This window comes from Xyrauchen texanus, chromosome 32, assembly GCF_025860055.1.
Source record: "Xyrauchen texanus isolate HMW12.3.18 chromosome 32, RBS_HiC_50CHRs, whole genome shotgun sequence".
Taxonomy (NCBI): domain Eukaryota; kingdom Metazoa; phylum Chordata; class Actinopteri; order Cypriniformes; family Catostomidae; genus Xyrauchen; species Xyrauchen texanus.
This window is the reverse complement of record NC_068307.1, coordinates 35775366-35795418: the sequence shown is the minus strand read 5'-3', so window position 1 is coordinate 35795418 and position 20053 is coordinate 35775366. Positions and strand designations below refer to the sequence as shown.

The 20053-nt window shown below is 38.7% G+C and overlaps 1 protein-coding gene across 3 annotated transcripts in view; it reads left to right on the top strand.

Annotated features, from left to right (window-relative positions):
* Positions 1 to 20053, top strand: part of LOC127625713 (inter-alpha-trypsin inhibitor heavy chain H3-like) — a 53576-nt gene that overhangs the window by 12361 nt on the left and 21162 nt on the right. Inside the window, exons 7-20 of one of the 3 annotated variants that reach the window (XM_052101067.1) lie at positions 1151 to 1267; positions 1434 to 1602; positions 2274 to 2384; positions 2985 to 3166; positions 3273 to 3452; positions 4385 to 4512; positions 5873 to 6063; positions 10387 to 10443; positions 11708 to 11758; positions 16023 to 16061; positions 16246 to 16287; positions 16472 to 16600; positions 16717 to 16891; positions 18258 to 18406. In XM_052101067.1, coding sequence (XP_051957027.1) covers positions 1151 to 1267; positions 1434 to 1602; positions 2274 to 2384; positions 2985 to 3166; positions 3273 to 3452; positions 4385 to 4512; positions 5873 to 6063; positions 10387 to 10443; positions 11708 to 11758; positions 16023 to 16061; positions 16246 to 16287; positions 16472 to 16600; positions 16717 to 16891; positions 18258 to 18406 — 1720 coding nt within the window. The remainder of the gene's footprint in view (positions 1 to 1150; positions 1268 to 1433; positions 1603 to 2273; positions 2385 to 2984; positions 3167 to 3272; positions 3453 to 4384; positions 4513 to 5872; positions 6064 to 10386; positions 10444 to 11707; positions 11759 to 16022; positions 16062 to 16245; positions 16288 to 16471; positions 16601 to 16716; positions 16892 to 18257; positions 18407 to 20053) is intronic. The other 2 variants (XM_052101068.1, XM_052101069.1) reach the window with 2 other exon arrangements.

The window sequence follows — 20053 nt, the reverse complement described above, 5'->3', positions numbered from 1 at the left end:
CCCTCTTTTCAATTATTTTACTTCAATTAAATGCTAGATTTTTGTGAATGTATTGAATGAAAGATCAAAGGGATAAACAATAAAAACATATTTTTTACAGCCTTCTTTGCACATATTTCAAAGGGTACCAATATTAGTGGGGGCCACTGTATATCCTGTCCTCTGAATAACACCAAAAACTTCACTGTAAATTGTAGAAACTCCTCCTAGACCCTTCAGATGGGGCTCGTGTTTATAACAATAACCTGGGGTAGTAGATTCATTTAGACTATTATATTCACCAGATTTCAGCCAGATTTTTGTAATAATCTGTAATAATTTCATTTACAATTAGTGCTTTAGTTGAAAGAGATCTAATGTTTCCTTAATATGATGTTTATCTTACATTTTTATTTTTTTCAAGTTTGACTATATTAAAAATCTTTCTAAATGATTTAGTGAGGGGTTTATATTTGGTAGTCCAGGGAACTGACACAGTCTCTACATGATATCTAGGTGATACAGACTCTATGTGTTGTAGTTTATGTGGCCTGTGTTACATCTCAAGGCAGCTAGTAGATGTTAGGATTAACAAGTTTGTCAGCTTCCTGACCTGGGACCTAGTTAGTCAGATAGTGTCATTATTACTGTAAGACTATGAGCCAAATTATTAGAGAGAAAAGTGGCACCTTCCCTGGAGGGATGGAGTCCGTCTCTCTTTAGAAGGTCAGGTCTACCCCAAAAACTCTTCCAACTGTCTAGAAATCTGATATGCTAAGCCCCGGACACAACTTAGACATCCAGCTGTTCAGTGACACTAATCTACTATAAAACTCGTCACCACGATGAGCAGGGAGGGGGGCAGAGCATATTACATTGTCTGACATTGTTTTAGCAAGTTCATACACCTCTTCAACATTGTATCTAGTGCTCTCTTTAACATTTTATCTAGTATTAAAAGTAATACTACTACCCCCATCCAGTGCTGTGCAGATTTCTCACTCCCTAGTAAGGTTATTTTTAGGGGAAAGTGTAGGGGTGGGCTTTAATGATAGCGACCAGTCAGGTAGCGGGGAGTAATTTCTTCACAAATCTGGCCCTGTTCTGAAAGACTAGACATGAAAAAGAAATGAATCATATACAGAATTCAATAAATTTTTATTTCTCTTAGGTATCGAATGGCTATTTCGTCCACTACTTTGCACCCACTGACATTCCACGTATTCCCAAAAATGTGGTGTTTATCATTGACCAGAGTGGCTCTATGCATGGCAGAAAAATAATACAGGTAAATAATAAGGAACAATGCCAATGGGGAGTTGCTTTGTTTAATTTAATAACACAATTGTCCATATCTGGCAATTTTGAGTAAACATAATGGTTATGTAGAAAGAATAACTGATATTTCTGAGATTTTCAGATGTGCTGACAGAAGTGTTTGTTTTTTTTTTTAGACTCGTTTGGCTCTGTTGAAGATTTTGAGTGATCTTGATGAGGATGATCACTTTGGACTGATCACCTTTGACAGTCAAGTTGAAATTTGGAAACATGAACTCCTCAAAGCTACCAAGGCAAACCTGGAGGATGCCAAATCTTTCGTACAGAATATCAGAGATAGGGGATGTGAGTTCTTAACCAGTCAAGTAGACATCAGACACAATCTTGCAGCAAAAAAGCTAGAATACAACATAACGCAGGTGTTTCAGAAGATGCACTTTTAAAAGTTTACATTCTTTTTAACATGACACGGCATCCTGCATGAGCTATGAAAAAAAGTGAGACATGGTGCAAGAGTAAAAGACATCTGGAAAGAGCATGTTTACACAGAAAAAACAACTAAGAAAAAATAGAAAACCTGCAAATGGATGTAATAACACATTCGATACGAATGGCCCCTGAGAAATTTGTACCTAACAATGACAAAAAGTTTTTGGCAGATGCAATTTGCACACCCGAGTAAATAATAATATTTGCATTTTGTTTAGTAACATGCACTTTTATAAAGTAGTATATAATAAAATGACATACTACATATGGTATATGATATAATGATATACTGTAGTCTCATATATACTGTAACATAAAGTCCATCACATAGTCCATGAATCTGAGTTCAAATTCCTATTCAGCGCTGTACAAAATACCCATCAGCCTACAAGGGCGACACCAATTTATCATTTTGTTATATTTTTGTCTGGGTCCACCAGTCAATTGGTGCTCAAAGAGCCTGCTGTGTGACCAAGGCTATTTACATCTGGTCCAATAGTCACTCCATATGTTTTATCTTCCTTTAGCCACAGACATAAACGCTGCAGTGCTTAAAGGAGTGAACATGATAAAGCAACACCCACGAGAAGGAACTGCTTCCATCCTGATACTGCTTACAGATGGAGACCCCACTACAGGCACACAATCACTGATACACATACATAGAGTTCACTGCCAACCTTCAGCATTTGAGTGGAATTGATGTTCATCTTAACATTAGTTCACTTAATCATGCTTCATGAATAGATCCACACTGTAATTCACATCCTTTATAGATAAAGTGTGTTATATCGTTTAAATAGTTTCTCCCATTTCATCTTAATATGCAGAGACTAGCTATTGGTAGATTGAAGTATAAATACTGTAACTTTGGTGCATTCAAGACATTGCTTGGTTTATTTGGACAACTCACCCAGCCTAACATAGATGCATGGGCTCAACCAGTGGTGTGAGTTTGTGTGTCTTTTTGACCAACCAATGGAAAACGGTGGTAGTGTTCGGCAAACCTGTATGTAAAGAGTCTTTTTAATATTTTTTTTTTTTTTTTTGCAATTCCATTTGGTGCCAGTAGAGGTACACTTCACCTTTACTTAATATAACAATCTAGTAAGCAGACCTGTTAATAAAAGAGTGTATACCTTAATAGTTTAAAAAACAATGAAGTATTAGTATAACCAATTGGGTTTCATGTGAGAACAGGGCAGTTTTCAGAACTAACAGATGTGTTTTTTTTACAGGTGAAACCAATACAGAGAGGATAATGTCTAATGTGAGGAAAGCCATTGTGTCAAAGTTTCCTCTCTATTGCCTTGGTTTTGGGTACGATGTCAACTTTGAATTCCTGACACAAATGTCATTGGAAAATAATGGGATTGCTCGCAGAATTTATGAGGATTCTGATGCTGATCTACAGCTGCAGGTGCAATACAGAAAATCAATTTTAAATTCACCCATCCATAATTCAGTATCTCTCCGATTATTTATTTGAGTATTTCAACTCCTTTTATTTTTTGTTTGTTTGGTAGGGCTTCTATGATGAAGTTGCCATTCCTCTCCTCAGTGATATTCAACTTAATTACACTGGCGTGACAAATCTTACTGAGACCAATTTTAACATGTACTTCAACGGATCTGAAATTGTAGTCTCAGGTCAAATCATGGACAACAGTGTGGAGAGTTTCACTGCTCAGGTCATCGCAATATCGGTAAGATTCTTTTTTTTTACAGCTAGATGACTAGTCTCTAGAACTGCGTTCCACTTCACTTTAAACATCCATTTGCTAACTTCCCTAAGCACTTCCCCTCGGTGAATCCCTGACTCCATTTTGGAAGTCCGTTCCACTTTGCTAAGTGGGCGAGAGAAGTTTCTACTGACAGACACTCAACCCCTCGATTTACACAGTACACTTCAGGCAGCTCCATTTCCCAAAATATCCAGATTGTGCTTAACCACCACACAACTCTTATGGATGATGGCAGTGAAGTTAGGACAGTCGAGCAGTTTACAAAAGTTATATTGAGATTTTACAGCTAAATACTTGTAGCTACCTTAAATTGACTGTTTGTTACACAGTCATAGACTATGTGTATATTACTTTTCCCATTTTTGTTTGTGTAAAACTTGATTAACCCTTTATGAAAATGTATTCTAATTAAAAGTGCTTTTTTTTATTAAAGAATATATATATATATATATATATATATATATATATATATATATATATATATATACTGTATATCCCTGTATATACAAGTGATCTAGTGCTTAGCCTAAGGGTGTTCCAGTTAAACCCATTGCACAGGTTCTGCCAGTAGTGGGCACTCGTGCAACATAAGCAATGATGTACATACAAATCCATGAAACAGAGTGAAGATAGTGAGGGAAGGAGATACAAAATTTAAGTGGACCACAGCCTGGGTCTGTTTATCAAGTTTGAATTTGTGAGAGAGTGAGTGGGCTGGTATCTTCTCATTTATGACAGTCTCAAACATGGCCAGAAGCACATTGGATATTAGGATCATGGGCGGTGTGTTAATGTTGGGAAAATGTCAACTTTGTTTTTAAAATAGTTTTATAAGTATGACCGACAGCATGTATGATGAAAATGTTCACTAGTATTCTTTAATTTCTATGTAGAAATACAATAAGGTGACATATCAAGACACTGTAAATACAAAAGACCTCAGTGATGTTCCACCTGAGAATAAAGATTTCATGCAGAGATTGTGGGCCTACCTTACAGTGAAGCAACTTCTGGAGAGACAGTAAGTTCATGAGTTTTCTGACTGTCTGTAGAACAATACATTAAGTTATCTTAACAATTAGGTTATGCCAACAAATGTCACTTTAATGGATAAGATCCTTGAGATCCAAAACACACACACAGCATGCAAAATGTCACACATCTCTTGCAAAAGCAAACATTTAATTCAGAACTATATTAACTCTTCTCAAAGTGGTGTTTTTGCATCAAAACTCTACACACAAACCATCAAATGATTAGCTCTTATACACGCCAACTACACACGGATGTGACAAACGTAAAACATTACTATCTTGTGTCTTATACATGTTATTGTCATAGCACTCACACTTACAGGTATGTACACAAATGATATATTATGTATGCATATTCAGTACATATTAACACGTTAAACAGAAATTCCTAAAAATATTGTATTTTTATCACAAGCTCTGATTTCTAAGTGAAGAAATTAGTTATAAGTGCTTTCACACATGAGCACTGATTGTAAGTAATCGGTAAATGAGTGTTGCATTTTGAATGGCAGTGTTTTCCAAATGAAACAAGTTAGTTTTGAATGATTTTCTTATGTAGAGAACTGCGTTTAGTGTTTTGTAAAAAGTAGTTTTACAATTGCAAACTGAGTGTAAAACAGATAATGTACTTGCAGTTTTGGAGACTTGGTCTGAAGATGAGGTACATGAGTTAATGGTTTCATAGAGTGTGCCTCAAGTACCAATTTTAGTGTGTAAGTGATTGTAAAAAAAAAAAATATGTAATTGCCAGCAGCTATATCACCCTGTAGCTATAGACTGGTTACAAACTGAAGCTAAGCAGGGTTGAGCCTGGTCAGTACTTGGATGGAGCCCTCCTGGGGAAAACTAAGGTTGCTTCTGGAAGAGGTGTTAGTGGGGCCAGCAGGGGTGCTCACCCTGTGGTCTGTGTGGTTTCTAACACCCCAGTATAGTGATGGGGACACTATACTGTAAAAAGGCACTCTCCTTCGGAAGAGATGTTAAAACAAGGTCTTGACTCTCTGTGGTCATTAAAAGTCCCAGGGCACTTCTTGCAAAGAGTAGGTCCTGGCAAAATCCCCCCATTGGCCCTAATCAATTCTGGCCTCCTAATAGTGCCCATCCCTGAATTGGCTGCATCACTATACTCTCTTCTCTTCACAAACAGCTGGTGTGTGGTGAGCATACTGCCGCTTTATGGCTGGTGTTGCATCATCCAGGTGGATGCTGCACACTGGTGGTGGGTGAGGAGAGTCCCCTTTCTGTATGTACAGTGCTTTGAGTGTAACGTAAGAAAAGCACTATATAAATATAACGTTAATTAATGTATTACATGTTTTATGTCTTCTCTCTATATTTCTGTGTCAGGGTGCTTCTTAAAGGACAAGAGAAAGAGGATGAAAAGAAAGAAGCTCTCAAATTATCCCTGAAATATCAGTTTGTGACCAGTCTCACCTCTTTAGTAGTTACTAAGCCACAGGAAGACGAAGTGGAAGTTGCTGACAAACCCAAAGAGGGAGGGGAGCCACCCAGACAACCAGTAGCTATGCCACACAATGGTGAGAACTGAGAAGTTAAAACAAATATTGCCCATATTGTTATTAAAAGTTTTACAAACATTTACCTTTTAACAAAGTAGCAAAGCCCAATTTTATACAGCAAACGCATTGAAATTTGGCAGTAGTAACATGAAAACTTGAACTAATGCATTAATACACATAAGTTCCCTTTCAAGTCAGTCACTTCAACGCTGCAATTGGGAATCTTCCCAGGAGTGACAATCTCTGAATCTTAGAATCACTCCAATCTGGATTGGCAGATGCCACTTGATGCTGTGCCCCTCATGCCCCTCATCACGGGCATGTAAACCGGAGCACAGAGCCATATCATCAGAAGCTTTTCCTCAAGGGTCGCAATTAAATTTTTTGTGCTCTGGAAACCCAATTCATTGTGTAATGTTCTCAGTTTCAAGGGGAGCGGGAGTCGACGTTGCAATCCATGGAAGTCTGCTTTTATTCTCAGGTTTTCAGACACACTTCTGCCTTTTCTCAAGATCTTTAGATTACACTCACCAGCTTCAGGGATAATAGATAACATAAACTCAGAAATACTTCTTCTTCTTCTTAGTGTTTGCATTGCGTTCCCACCCACAAAACAGCATCTTGTTCAGCCAGGTGTAGAGCCTCGAGTCCGCCATTGAAATAAGTTAGCGGACACTCAATGTACTGCATGGTTTCTGGTTCCCCACAGCTGCAGTTCGGGTTGGTGGCTTGCCCCCACCGAACAAGGTTGACTGCACATCGACCCTGTCCCATTCGGAATCGGTTCAGTGTTGACCAGTGTCGTCGAGGAAGGTTGAAGCCAGAGGGACAGACCGACGGCTCAGCTACGAGGGCGTGGTTCACAACATCAGTTGCTGCCCACTCATCACTCCATGCCGAGTTAACTGTCATATCCTCTGGTGGTGGGTTCAACCAGACAGGTTTTCTTGATGGTAGGCGGGCTGCTGGATGCAGTGTGATGTCCATGTTGAGTGGCAATTTGTCATTCACTTGGACAAAGAAATCTGCCCTTAAGCCACTTCCATACAGAAATGTGTGTTTATCGCTTATTTACCTCCCAGATGTCCCTAATTGTATTCCTGTTAAGTTTTGGTAAAATGGGGAGACTATTGAGAAAATTCATTGGAATTAGCCAGTTTACTACCTTTTGAATTTCACAAATAAATGCAATCAGAAGACAAGGAATTGCAATCAAAAGGGAGCAGTTGCCCTTCTGATAGGACTGTAATATTGGTCCTGATGTTGCGCCTATCGCAGGTTGCCATTGACCGGTTCTGACTCAAAAGCTGTAAATCGCTTTGGATTAAAGCGTCTGCCAAATGCATAAATGTAAATGTAAATATAAAAGCGAATCGTCATGGCCCGGTTCAAGCTGGTAACCTGCACCAAGTAGTGGTGGAAACTTTCAGTCTTAGTATAAGGACCATCCATCGATGTGTATATGCTGTGTGTAGAGCTATTAAAAAGAATTGATGTGGTGTAATATCAGGGATTACATATGATAAATTTCTGATATTCAATAGGCTATTTTGAACAATCATCTAATCTAAAGCATCGCCATCACAACTGCATTATGTCCCGCATATTTGTCCAGCAACTTTTAATGACCAACTGAACTTTTAATGATCATCTAAAATGTATTTAGTGTCATAATGCAATTTACATTTTCTGAAGAAGCTCAGCATATGCGATCCGAGGTAAAGAGAGTTATTTTTTAAATATTTAAACATTTTAAAATTTTCAAAAGCGAATTTTCTGAAAGTGAACTCGGACAAATAGTTCTGATAGTTTATATTCTTGGAGAAAATGTCATTCAGCTGACTTTTTTCATCTACAGAGCAGGGTAAGGCTAATTTAAGTTTGTGTAGAGAAAAGGCATATATATAGGTCTAAAAATAGATTTTTTTCCGTTTGGTAATAATTTTTTTTTATTGAATGCTTTTTAAGTTTGGTAATTTATTTAATTTAATACAGGGAATTTTACCGGCATTTTTTCAAAAGTAAGCTAAACAATATTTTTATAGAATTGAGCAATAAGTTCCAAAAAAGCACACTGATGCTTTTTTCCTAGTATTGTGTATTTATTTTTAATTTAAAACAACATAAAAATGACATGTTTTGTATTGTGGGCTAATTCCATGACTGCCATCTATTATTTTGAATGGTGTGGAAAAGCAACTTTAATAAATAAACAGATGGCTACCGTGATTAAATTAATCACAAACAGTGGCTATTCATTTGTTCTCTGTGCGCTTGTCGATATGCTTAATTCGAGATATTAGTTTGATACTCCTGGAAATGTCATGTTTGTAGAATCGGATCTATATCATGTACAACTAACTGGCTTTCAATGATTGTGGCAGGGTGGAGGGCGGGGCCGGGTTGTGATCCTACACACCAGGTCCCGTATTAGGCTAATTAAGCCTCCGTGAGGGATAAAGGTCAACTGCAGGGGATCGTGCGGGAGAGAGAGAGCTTGTTTACGGACATGTCTTTTAAGTTTATCATTAAAGCATTATTTATATTGAAAAGCCGGTTCTCGCCTACTCCTTTCCATTGAATACTTTACAATGATGTATACCTTGTCGTCATGATTAACAATGGCTAACAATTGGAGGAAATTCTATCACGTGACACTGCAATTTTGCATTAATGCCAATTTTGTTCATAAAAAGTGTTTCAAAACCAGTTTTTCTCAACATTTAAAGTATCGACGCAGAGTTTATGTGCTAGAGTTAAACGGAAAAATATTATGTTGACACTTGTGAAATTTGAGTGATAATTTGCATTTCCATCAGCTTTATTACATGTTTTATGATATAAAGCTAAAATATGATGAAATATTATATTGGTAACACTTTCCAAAAAGATTATATTTGTTAAAATTAGATAACTGCATTACATAACATGAACAGTACTTTTACAGCATTTACCTCTTGATTAAAGGAATATTCCGGGTTCAATATAAATTAAGCTCAAAATCGACAGCATCTGTGCCATAATGTTTATTTTCACAAAAATTCATTTGGACTTGTCCCTGCTTTTTACATTTTTTTATTGAATCAAAAAAAATCAGTCAAGTATCTCCAAATTTTGACTGGTATTGTATATCCAAATTCTGCATTTGCCACCAAAAAATAAAAAAATACCAATGTGACAGGGCGGAGGGCGGGGCCGGGTCGTGATTTTACACACCCGGTCCGTTATCAGGCTAATTAAGCCTCCGAGGGGGATAAAGGCCGACTGTGGATGGTGGTGCATGTGTGTGTGTGTGTGAGAGAGAGAGAGAGAGAGAGAGAGAGAGAGAGATCGTTTATGGGCAGCTGCCCGTCGTGTGTTGATGTTTGAGTCTTTTGTTTAAGTTTTTCATTAAAAAAAAGGGTTCTCTCCCCTTTTCTACACAATCTGGTGCTCTAAATGTGCTCTAAATCCTCGTGGTGGCATAGTGACTCACCTCAATCCGGATGGCAGGGGACCAATCTCAGTTGCCTCTGCGTCTAAGATGTCATTCAGCGCATATTATCACGTGGCTTGTTGAGTGCATTAACATGGTGTCCTAGCGCGTGTGGAGGCTCACGTTATTCTCCGCGGTATCCACACACATCTCACCACGCGCCCCACCAAGAGCGAGAACCAAACTTTATAGTGACTATGTGGAGGTTAACCAAATGTTACTCTACCCAGCCTAGCAACTGGGCAAATTGGTTGTTTAGGAAGCCTGACTGAGTCACTCAGCATGTCCCTGTCCCTCCTTTTCTTAAAAAGAAGCAAAAATCTTGTTTACAGAGGGGCACTTACAATAGAAGTGAATGGTGCCAATTTGAACTGTAAAGTTTCAATTGTAAGTTTTGGGGAATAGTGTTTATGGCATTACAAAGAAAAATGGTAAAATTGGAAATAACTTCTAGGACATGACACCAAAAGGTAAGTAAGTGATTTTATCATACAAAAATTATGTTAACATGAATATTGTTTACGTTTTGTGGATTTTGTAAACAGTAAGTATTTTACTGTTTATGTACTGGCATCATACACATACAAGTTCATGATACCCTTACGAAAATCGAGAGTTCATGTCAAATTTGCCGCAAATTCACCACTGATAATTTTCAAATGCAAATAAGCTTTTGCAAACTTGCGGCAAACATTTGCAGCAAATCAAAAGCTAATTTGGATGATAAAATACTAGAGGCAATTTTTTTTGTAAGAGTAATTGACTAGTGTATTTTTACAGTCATTTGTGTCAATCGTGACCTTGAATAGATTTAGTTATTTATGTTGATTTCTAAATAATGTATCACTTTTTTTTTTTTTTCCCAGCAAGGCTCAGTGTTGCTTGGCCTCATGGTTCAATTGTTCCTCAGATGGGCTATTCAGGTAAAGTATATAGTGGTTAACTATAACGAAACATCCCTATAGTGACTTTATATCTGCGTCACGAAAACAGCCTCCTTGGTCCATTGCTTTCATCGCCAAATTGTCAGACTTTGTCTGTATTTTAAATGTCACTCTAATGCTGTATTCAAATTATTCAGGAGAATTTTAATACATTACCCAAGGCAACATTGAAAATTAAATCATCATTTACTTGTTGATTTATTTATTTATTGCTTAGCTGCTCATTGTTTTGTTTTCCATGGGACACAAAGGGAGTTTTCAGAATGTCCGAGTTGCAGCTCAAATAATTTGAAAAATACCATAAAAAAGATCATAAAAATAAACCAAGCTATTTGTGCACTGTATCTGAAGCCGTTTGATGGCTTTGAGTGAGGAACAGATCCAAATTTAAGGCTTTACGCATTGACCAGCATTCCCATCCACCGTAACACTCAAATCTAGCTCTCTACTTATATAAACATTTAAAATGGCCGCCTCAACAAGCGTTATGTCAGCTTTGATATAAAATGTGATTGGTCCTCGCATGTCTTGTGATCGATTGTGACATTCTAATGTTTGAAAGTACAGTATATTTCTGAATGAGATGTAACTGCCTTTATAGATAGAACGATTTTGAGTTTAAAAAAGACCAACAATTAAAAATAGCACAGATGGGTGCAAAAACTGTCCAGTACCCTTTATGAAAATTGAGAGTTCATGTCAAATTTACAGCTAACTTGCAGCATATTTCTGCTTTTATAATTTTCACATTCAAGTGAGCTTTGCGGCAAACTTGTGGCAAATTGTCCACTGTTGCCAAAGGTTTGCTGGAGGTTCACCACTACCGGCAAAGAGCTGCAAACTTCTGGCAAACATTTGCGGCAAATCAAAAGCTCATTTGCATGTAAAAAAATAAATAATTTGATATTTGCTCCAAAACATTCTTATATTTCAACTTCTTCAATCTAGACAAACTTACCTACATTACAGCTCTGCAAACTCTGGACATTCTCTCAACAATCTTCAAATATATATATATATATAAATGTTAGTTTTGCAAAGAAATTCATGATCTTAGTGTACAAACTTAGTGTATAGTGGTGTATTTTCAAGCATGTAAGCATAATCCTTTAATTGACATGATTTTAAGATCACAAGAAACCTAAATCTAGGCACGTCCAAACTTTTGACTAGCAGTGTATATCAAAATATACTAAAAATACAGATAACATATTTATCTTTCTTTTTTCTTTTTATACCCCAGCAACAACAAATCGTTTTCTACTGGCTGGTTATGCACATCAAGGGACTATTAGTAAGCAAAAGTAGTTTTCTTGCAACAATTTAATGGTTCTTATTTAATTTATGTAATGTGTCTTGGTATGTAATACTGTGTTATAAGTAAAGTAAATTGTTTCCTCTCTTATCATAGAGATTTTTTTCTTACTTTAGTATAAAAAAAGAAAAAAAAGAAAAGAGAAAAGAGTCAAATTTACTTGTAAGCAGAACTATACAAAACCTTCACAGGGATTATGTTATTCATTTTGTAAAAGCTGAATCAGAGATATAAGTATAGACATGAAGTAATTTCTGCAAATTATTCATATCATTGGGAGCAGCAAAATTAAAAGCAAAATGGCCATAAACAGTTTTTCTTTTGGGAACAGTCAGAAGGATGGAATTTAATGACCTGGCTGAATATATTGCAATATGATGCTGTCATGTATTTTGAACATAAACTGGTGTAAAACCAACAAGGTTCTGTAAATAAATATATACCAGTGGAGCTCTCACCTATTATGTAATGAAGGCCAGCTTATAATAAAATTAAACTTAAATGATTTCTATAAGGCACATCTAATAGCAGCATAATATAACACATCTAGACTTTCAAAAACATCTTTGTGTTCACATTTTAAACTACATCTCTATAATCAATAAAGGGAGAATAGTTGTCTGAACAATATATATATATATTTTTTTTTAAGCAGACGTTGTAAAAGCAGATCTATTTTGGTATTAAACAGCCTAGACTTCACCTGTACCAGTACATTTTTAAGATGAGTACAAAGGACAGTGACCTGTCAAGCTGGATCCCAAGATACTTATAGAAGGTAACAATCTCAAGTTTTATTCCAACAGTGTTAGTATTATTGTTAGGACGTGAAATATTCCATCCAAACCACATTCATATTTTTTAGCTGTTCAAAACAATATTAAAATCAAAGGAAGCCTGTTGAATGGAGAGAGCCTAAAACCGAAACCGAATATAAGATAGTATCGTCCATGTAAAGGTGAATATAATATTCTTATTATCAATAGAAAGAGAAACATTAATATAGATTGTAAAAGGAGTAGAAGCTAAAATGGAGCCTTGAGGAACACCCTGCTAATAGGCAATGGTTCAGAAAGCTGATATTCTGTCTTTACACATTGTACCCTATAAGAGATAATTTGTTAAATGGGTCAGAGAGAGAGAGATCTGAGACACCAATACATCGTAACTACTTATCAAAATGGAATGGTCTACAGTATTGAAGGCTTAAGAGAGACAGAAAAATAGCTGCATAGAATTGTTTTGCATTGAGGGCTTCATAGATGTCATTAAGTTATTAAGAAAGGTCATTAATTGTTTATGAATTTCTATATCACTTGTGAGACATATGGCAGAAGCGATAATGGTCAATAACAATTTGGATCCATTTTGTTGCCGCTTTTAAATAAGGGAGATGTGTTGAATAGCCTCCGTCTGCTTACTCAAAGTTGAAAACTGCCAGGTGAAGTCTCTTGGCTTGGTGCACCTGCAGGAGTGCCATGACATGCAGGGTGGAGGAGGCGCGTCCAGCAGTGCCTTAGGCCTTAGCCGCCAATGACGACGTAAGCCTACAGGCCCTGGACGGGAGCCTAGGATGACTCAGCTAGGTGGCGGCGCTCTGTGGGCACAAGTGCACTGCGACCACCTGATCCACCTGAGGAATCGCCGAGTGCCTCCTTGCCGCCCCACCATCGAGGGTAGTGAGAGCAGAGGAGTTCGCGAATCGGGTTCAGGCAGTAAAAGGTGCCTGAAAAGATACACCTCCAGGAACAAAGTAATGGGCTGCCGTGAGCAGTGCTCTGGCCCCAGGAACCATTCGTTGAGCCACGAGGGTACAGGGGGGAGCGAAGGGTTCCACTCCAGCCTGACACTTGTGGCTGCCCGGGCAAGCATGGTCTCCAGCTCTGCGTCAGCCTGTGACTGGGCGGGAGTCCAGCCATGTCTTCCGCGTCAGGCTTGATAAGCCCGCTCCCGTTTGTGTGTATTTCCTGGTTGCGGTCGTTGTCTCTCCCCGTCTGATGGCCACGATCGCTGCCTCTCGTATCTGGGTGCTACCCACATGGAGTCAGTGTTTGTGGATTGTTCATGCCCTCACTGCGAGGGCATGACCATGGCTACATTGCGGTCACGGCTCGCCCTCGTAAGAGCTCAAGCCACCTCAGCCGCTCCCCGACTCGGTCCTTCTAACTACGGGTATGAGGCAGTGTCGGCTAGCACTGGGGGCAATATGGGGACCTCAGTGGGAGCCTCTACGCCGGGTATAACCCCACGGACCTCCCACTCCCCATCATGATCGTTTGCTCCAACCGGGTTGCCGGATCGCTTCACGGCGGACGACGATGAGATCTCGATTGCGGCATTGGAGAGTGGGTTCGTCATGTCTGACACTGAGGACTCGGCTGGACTCCCACCCTCGGGTGCGGCTGCTCAGTCACAGGCTGAAGATTGGTTCCTGGGGCCAGAGCGCCACTCACGGCCACTCTCCGCCCCCATTCCTTTCTTCCCAGAGGTGCATGAGGGGCTCAGGCGCTCATGGCACGCACCTTTTACTGCCCTTACGCGAGCCGTGAGCTCCTCCACTCTCACTACCCTTGACGGCGGGGCGGCAAGGGGCTACACGCCGATTCCTCAGGTGGACCAAACGGTCGCGGTGAAGTAGGGGTTTTTACAGCCCCTATTTCATTATACCCAAAAACGGCGGCGGGTTGCGGCCAATCCTCGACCTGCGAGTTCTGAACCGGGCTGTGCACAGTCTCCCGTTCAAGATGCTCACGCAGAAACGCATTCTAGCGAGCGTCCGGCATCTGGATTGGTTTTCGAGGGTCAGGCATATCAGTACAAAGTCCTCCCATTCGCCCTGTCCCCTCGCACCTTCACGAAGGTCGCTGAGGCAGCCCTTACCCCAATGAGGGAAGCAGGCATCCGCATCCTCAACTATCTCGACGACTGGCTAATCTTAGCTCACTCGCGAGACATGTTGTGTGCTCACATGGACCTGGTGCTCAGGCACCTCAGCCGCTTGGGGCTTCGGGTCAACTGGGAAAAGAACAAGCTCGTCCCGGTTCAAAGCATCTCTTTTCTCAGTATGGTGTTGGACTCGGTCTCAATGATGGCGCGTCTCACCAGCGAGCATGCACAGTCAGTGCTGAGCTGTCTGCATACGTTCAGACAGAACACGTTGGTCCCACTGAAATCCTTTCAGAGGCTCCTTGGGCATATGGCACGACACACACCACGGCACACACCGTGTCCTCTTCACGCTGGCTTGTTGCCGCTCTCTCAGCCCCTAATCAGACCTAGCATTCTTACGGGCATGAGTTCCCCTATGCCAGGTCTCCAGGCACGTTGTGGTTATGACAGATGCCTCCCAACGGTGCTGGGGCGCCGTATGCAGCGGGCACTCAGTCACCGGCCCTTGGATTGCCCACGACTGCGTTGGCACATCAACTGCCTCGTGTTGCTGGCAGTACTACTTGCCCTGAGGAGGCTTTTGCCATTGATCTAGGGCAAGCACGTGTTGATCCGGACGGACAACACAGCTTGCATATATCAACCGCCAAGGTGGTCTAGGCTCTCGCCGCATGTCACAACTCACCCGCCATCTCCTCCTTTGGAGTTGGCACCGACTCAAGTCGCTGCGAACCACTCACATCCCAGGCTAACTCAAAAGCACAGCGGACGCACTGTCTCGGCAGGTTACATCCAGGGGAGAGTGGAGGCTCCACCCCCAGGTGGTTCAGCTGAACTGGAGTCGATTTGGCCAAGCGCAGGTAGACCTGTTCGCTTCCCCGGAATCCTCCCATTGCCCTCTATGGTAATCTATGGTAAATCCCTGCGGTGGTAGACACGATCACTCAGGCGAGAGCCCCCTCAACGAGGTGCCTTTACGGCCTGAAGTGGCGTCTGTTCGCTCAGTGGTGTTCTTCCCATGGAATATTTGAAAGAGGCCAAGAATTAACTTTTCCAGATATAACTAATCTGTACATTAACTATTGACTGATTGACTATGATTGTGTTGCGTTGTGCTGCATTTTCACGATCAGTGTGTACATAAATAGACAAATTGCTTGTTGCTTGAATCTTATTGCATCACAATAAGGTTATGGCACAGTGTAAAGTATAGGCCAACTTATAAAAGTAACTTTAACTTGTTTGTTTAATAACTTGTTATGTATTAACAAATTGATTTATGATACTTAGCATGAAAGGCTGTATTATAAATAGCATTTCTTTGACTTCACAATAACTAAACCTCCTTCTTTAGGTGACAGTGTTATTGCCTCATCACCGATCTCTCGTTACGGTAAATATGAACATGCTGTACAATGATTCTGTCTTTAATTAGGAAAATCTGTAAAAAAAAATAAAACATTAAATGTATTCACAAATGCTGTATAATAGATAGCCTTTCTTTGACTTTTTAATGACTTAGTCTTATTCTTTAGGTCACATAGGTAATCATGCTCTCAAAATGTTCCCACATGTAGGTATGCGTGGAAAAGCTGCAACATTGAAGAGTCTTGAATCAGGTAAATGCATACAAAATGTACATTAAGTGTATTCACATTAATTACACTTTTGTTGGCCATAGGAATGCTTACAAATGTTCGCCCTACTCTGTCAGGGAAATAAAGATCCCTCAAACTTTTTTTCTTTTGTTATTTGAGAGACTATTTTTTGTAATAATTATAAAATGTAGTTCTTGTTTATCAGGTTCCAAGGATTCAGTTTCAAGAGATACTAGTAATCGGTTCTTGTTGCCTGCTGTTGGTCAGCCTAAGCCACTTTGTTATGATGTTCCTCTTCCTCACAAAATCAAACTGCTAGAGGATTCTAATTTAGGTCAGATATGAATATATATTTATTGTGTATATTTATAATGTTCCTCCTTTTTCATGAATAGAATGTATTATTATACATATCTTTATGTTTACTGTGGCATTTTCTGTGCATCCTAGAGTTCTCTATGAATGGAGAGTCCAAGACGTCTACACGTGGATTTGGTCAAATTGCCTTTCATTACAAAAAGGGCCAACACCTGATAATAAACACAACATCCATTAGATACAATGATGACCAGAACAATGTGGAGTTTTTGTGGGGCCAGGAACCAACCCAACACAATATAGCGGGGTAAATAATTCAGTTGTTAAGTAAATAGTCTAGCTGTTCTCAGCCTATAGAACACAAAAACATATACACTCACTGAGCACTTTTTTAGAAACACTATGGTCCTAATAAAGTTCCCGGTCTTCTGCTGTTTGAAGCCTATCCGCCTCAGCTCAAACCAGTGTGACCATTATCCGTTGACCTCTCTCATCAACAAGGCATTTCTGTCTGAGAACTGCAGCTCACTGGAAAATTTTTGTTTTTGACACCATTCTGAGTAAACTAGAGATTGCTGTGCATGAAAATTCCAGGAGATCAGCAGTTACAATACTCAAACCGGCCTGTCTGGCACCAGCCATCATGCCATGGTTGAAATCACTGAGATCACATTTATTCCCCATTCTGCTGGTTGATGTTAATATTAACTGAACATTAAATGATTTTATACATTGCACTGCTGCCACACAATTGGCTGATTAGATAATCGAGTGCAGGTTTTGCAAATAAAGTGCTCAGTGAGTGTACATTTTTGTACATTTGAGAGTTTTACTACATTTTCTTTTTGAAGACCTTATGAAATCAATTGACGAGCATAGTTTTCTTTCATATGTTTTCCCATATTGCTAAATTAAACAGAAACACATTGAAAGGCTGTTCTATTTAAAATATATATATATATATATATATATATATATATATATATATATATATATATATATATATATATACACAGTGGGTACGGAAAGTATTCAGACCCCTTAAATTTTTCACTCTTTGTTATATTGCAGCCAATCATTTAAGTTCATTTTTTTCCTCATTATTGTACACACAGCACCCCATATTGACAGAAAAACACAAAATTGTTGACATTTTTGCACATTTATTAAAAAAGAAAAACTGAAATATCACATGGTCCTAAGTATTCAGACCCGTACCCACTATATATATATATATATATATATATATATATATATATATATATATATAGCATTAAAGGGATGGTTCACACAACAATGACAATTCTATCATCATTTACTCACCCTCGTGCCATCTGAGATGTTTATGACTTTTTTTCTTTAGCAGAACGCAAAGATTTTTAGAAGACTAGCTCAGCTCTATAGGCCCATGCAATACAAGTGAATGGTGGCCAGACCTTTGAAGCTCCAAAAATCAAAAAAATCTTACAGAACAGAAAAATGTTACATGTATACTGCATATATACATGTTTAAGTTAGTTTTGTCGATATTAGGGAGTACACTAGCATATAGATGGCATAAAACAGGTATGTTCTAAAAACCACAAAACTGTAGACCCCTTTTCATAACCCTACTACTGTGATGTAATTCTATGTGAGGTAGAATTAACTTATGAGTCACTCTGTATCAACAGTGTGCATCTGATCCTGGGAAACAATGAAATAGATGTTACTATGGGAAATATTCGTGTTGTTATTCTTCTTCATAAGAAAGATGGGAATGTGTTTCTCTGGCCAGACATTCGGCAACAACCAAAAGATGTTGGTTTGTCTGGCATTTTAGGTAAGTGAGCAACACCACCTCAAAACCAAGGTTATTATCATTAATGAAAACGATCACAAAGACGAAAACTGGCATTGAAAAAATATTTTCATTAATTAAAATAAAAACAGGACTTAAAAAAAAGAAAACTAAACTGAAAATATAAATGTGCACTATAACACAAACTAAATAGAATCATAGAGAAAATTACTTTATGTATCTTCAATGAACGTAATCTTATTTAAATAATCTCTCAAGCCTGATTCCTCTATATATTCAATCAAAAAGAAACAGCGAGCGGCCGTTTGATTGACATGTAAAACCTAGCGCACACCACAGGACTCAAGCTTGTCTCCTTTGTTGTCAGCAACTGTTCTACTACAAGAAGTGCTACATGTAGTGTGTGCACTTCTGTTAATCGCAAACGTTACGACGGATTTCAAACCTGCTTGAAATCTGGCCAACAAGGCAGGTCTCCACACTGTCCTGACAATTTAGACACTGGAGTCAAAAGGAGAGCAACCAGGAGACAAACAATAATTCGAAAAATATAGCTGCAGGCAGTGATTAACAGGGTTAAAGCCTTTAAAGCACTTTAATTATTAATCAGTAAATCAATTACATCTGTGCTTGTTGTCAGATATCAACTAAAACAGTGATAAAATGTCATTATGTTCATAAATGGTGGTACCATTGAGAGATGGGCTTTGTAACATTCATAACTGATTTACACAAATTGAATGCCATATTTATTTATTTTTCTAAATTTTGCAGACAAATAGGCCCACTAATTTTTGTTCCAATCGGCCTTATTAGCATTGTATAAAGGCTGTGAGCTGGCTCTTGTAGGTGAACATTGGGAGCCGGCTCGCAAGAGCCGAATCTATTTATAAAAATATTTAAAAAATAAAAATAAGATATGAATAATCTAAAGATTTAATAATAATAATCTAAAGACCCCTGACAGCGCCGCAGACTGTTAAAAAAAAGGTTATTTATTTTCCCATAAAAAAAGGTTATTTATTTTCTTTAGCGTAAGAAATATGATAAAGTGTTTCTTCAAGAAACGTATTTTTCCTCGCAGGAAGCTGAATAATTTGTGAAGATATGGGGTGGACATGTTTTCTTTAATGCTGGCTCAAGTAAGATCAAGGGAGTCATTACATTGATAAGTAAACATCTACAATTCAAATGTCAAATTCAGATTAAAGATACATTTTGAAGAGTCATTATTGTTTTAGTTGAAATTCAGGGGCAAAGGTTGATTTTGGCTAATATTTATGCACCTAACACTGATGATCAGTGCTTTTATAGATCTTGAAGGGAGGTTGCAAGCCGGTGGGACCCCTCATGATATAAAATTGGGAGGAGACTTTATTCTTTTGATGGATTCAGTCCTTGATCATAGTGAAGCAAATGTGTGTAAGCCCCCTTGAGCACATTGACGCTTCACAGGATGTGTAAAAATGTTGCTCTTACAGATATTTGGAGACTTTTGAACCCATCTGGTAGGGACTATAATTTTTTTTCCATCAGTCCATGAGAGTTATTCATCTGTTGTTGATTTTTCAATTGGAAACATATTAGTCTCAGATCACGCCCTGGTGAGTTTAGAGGTATTGCCACATACGGAGAAACTAAATCTACAGTACTGGCTCCACTGCTAGA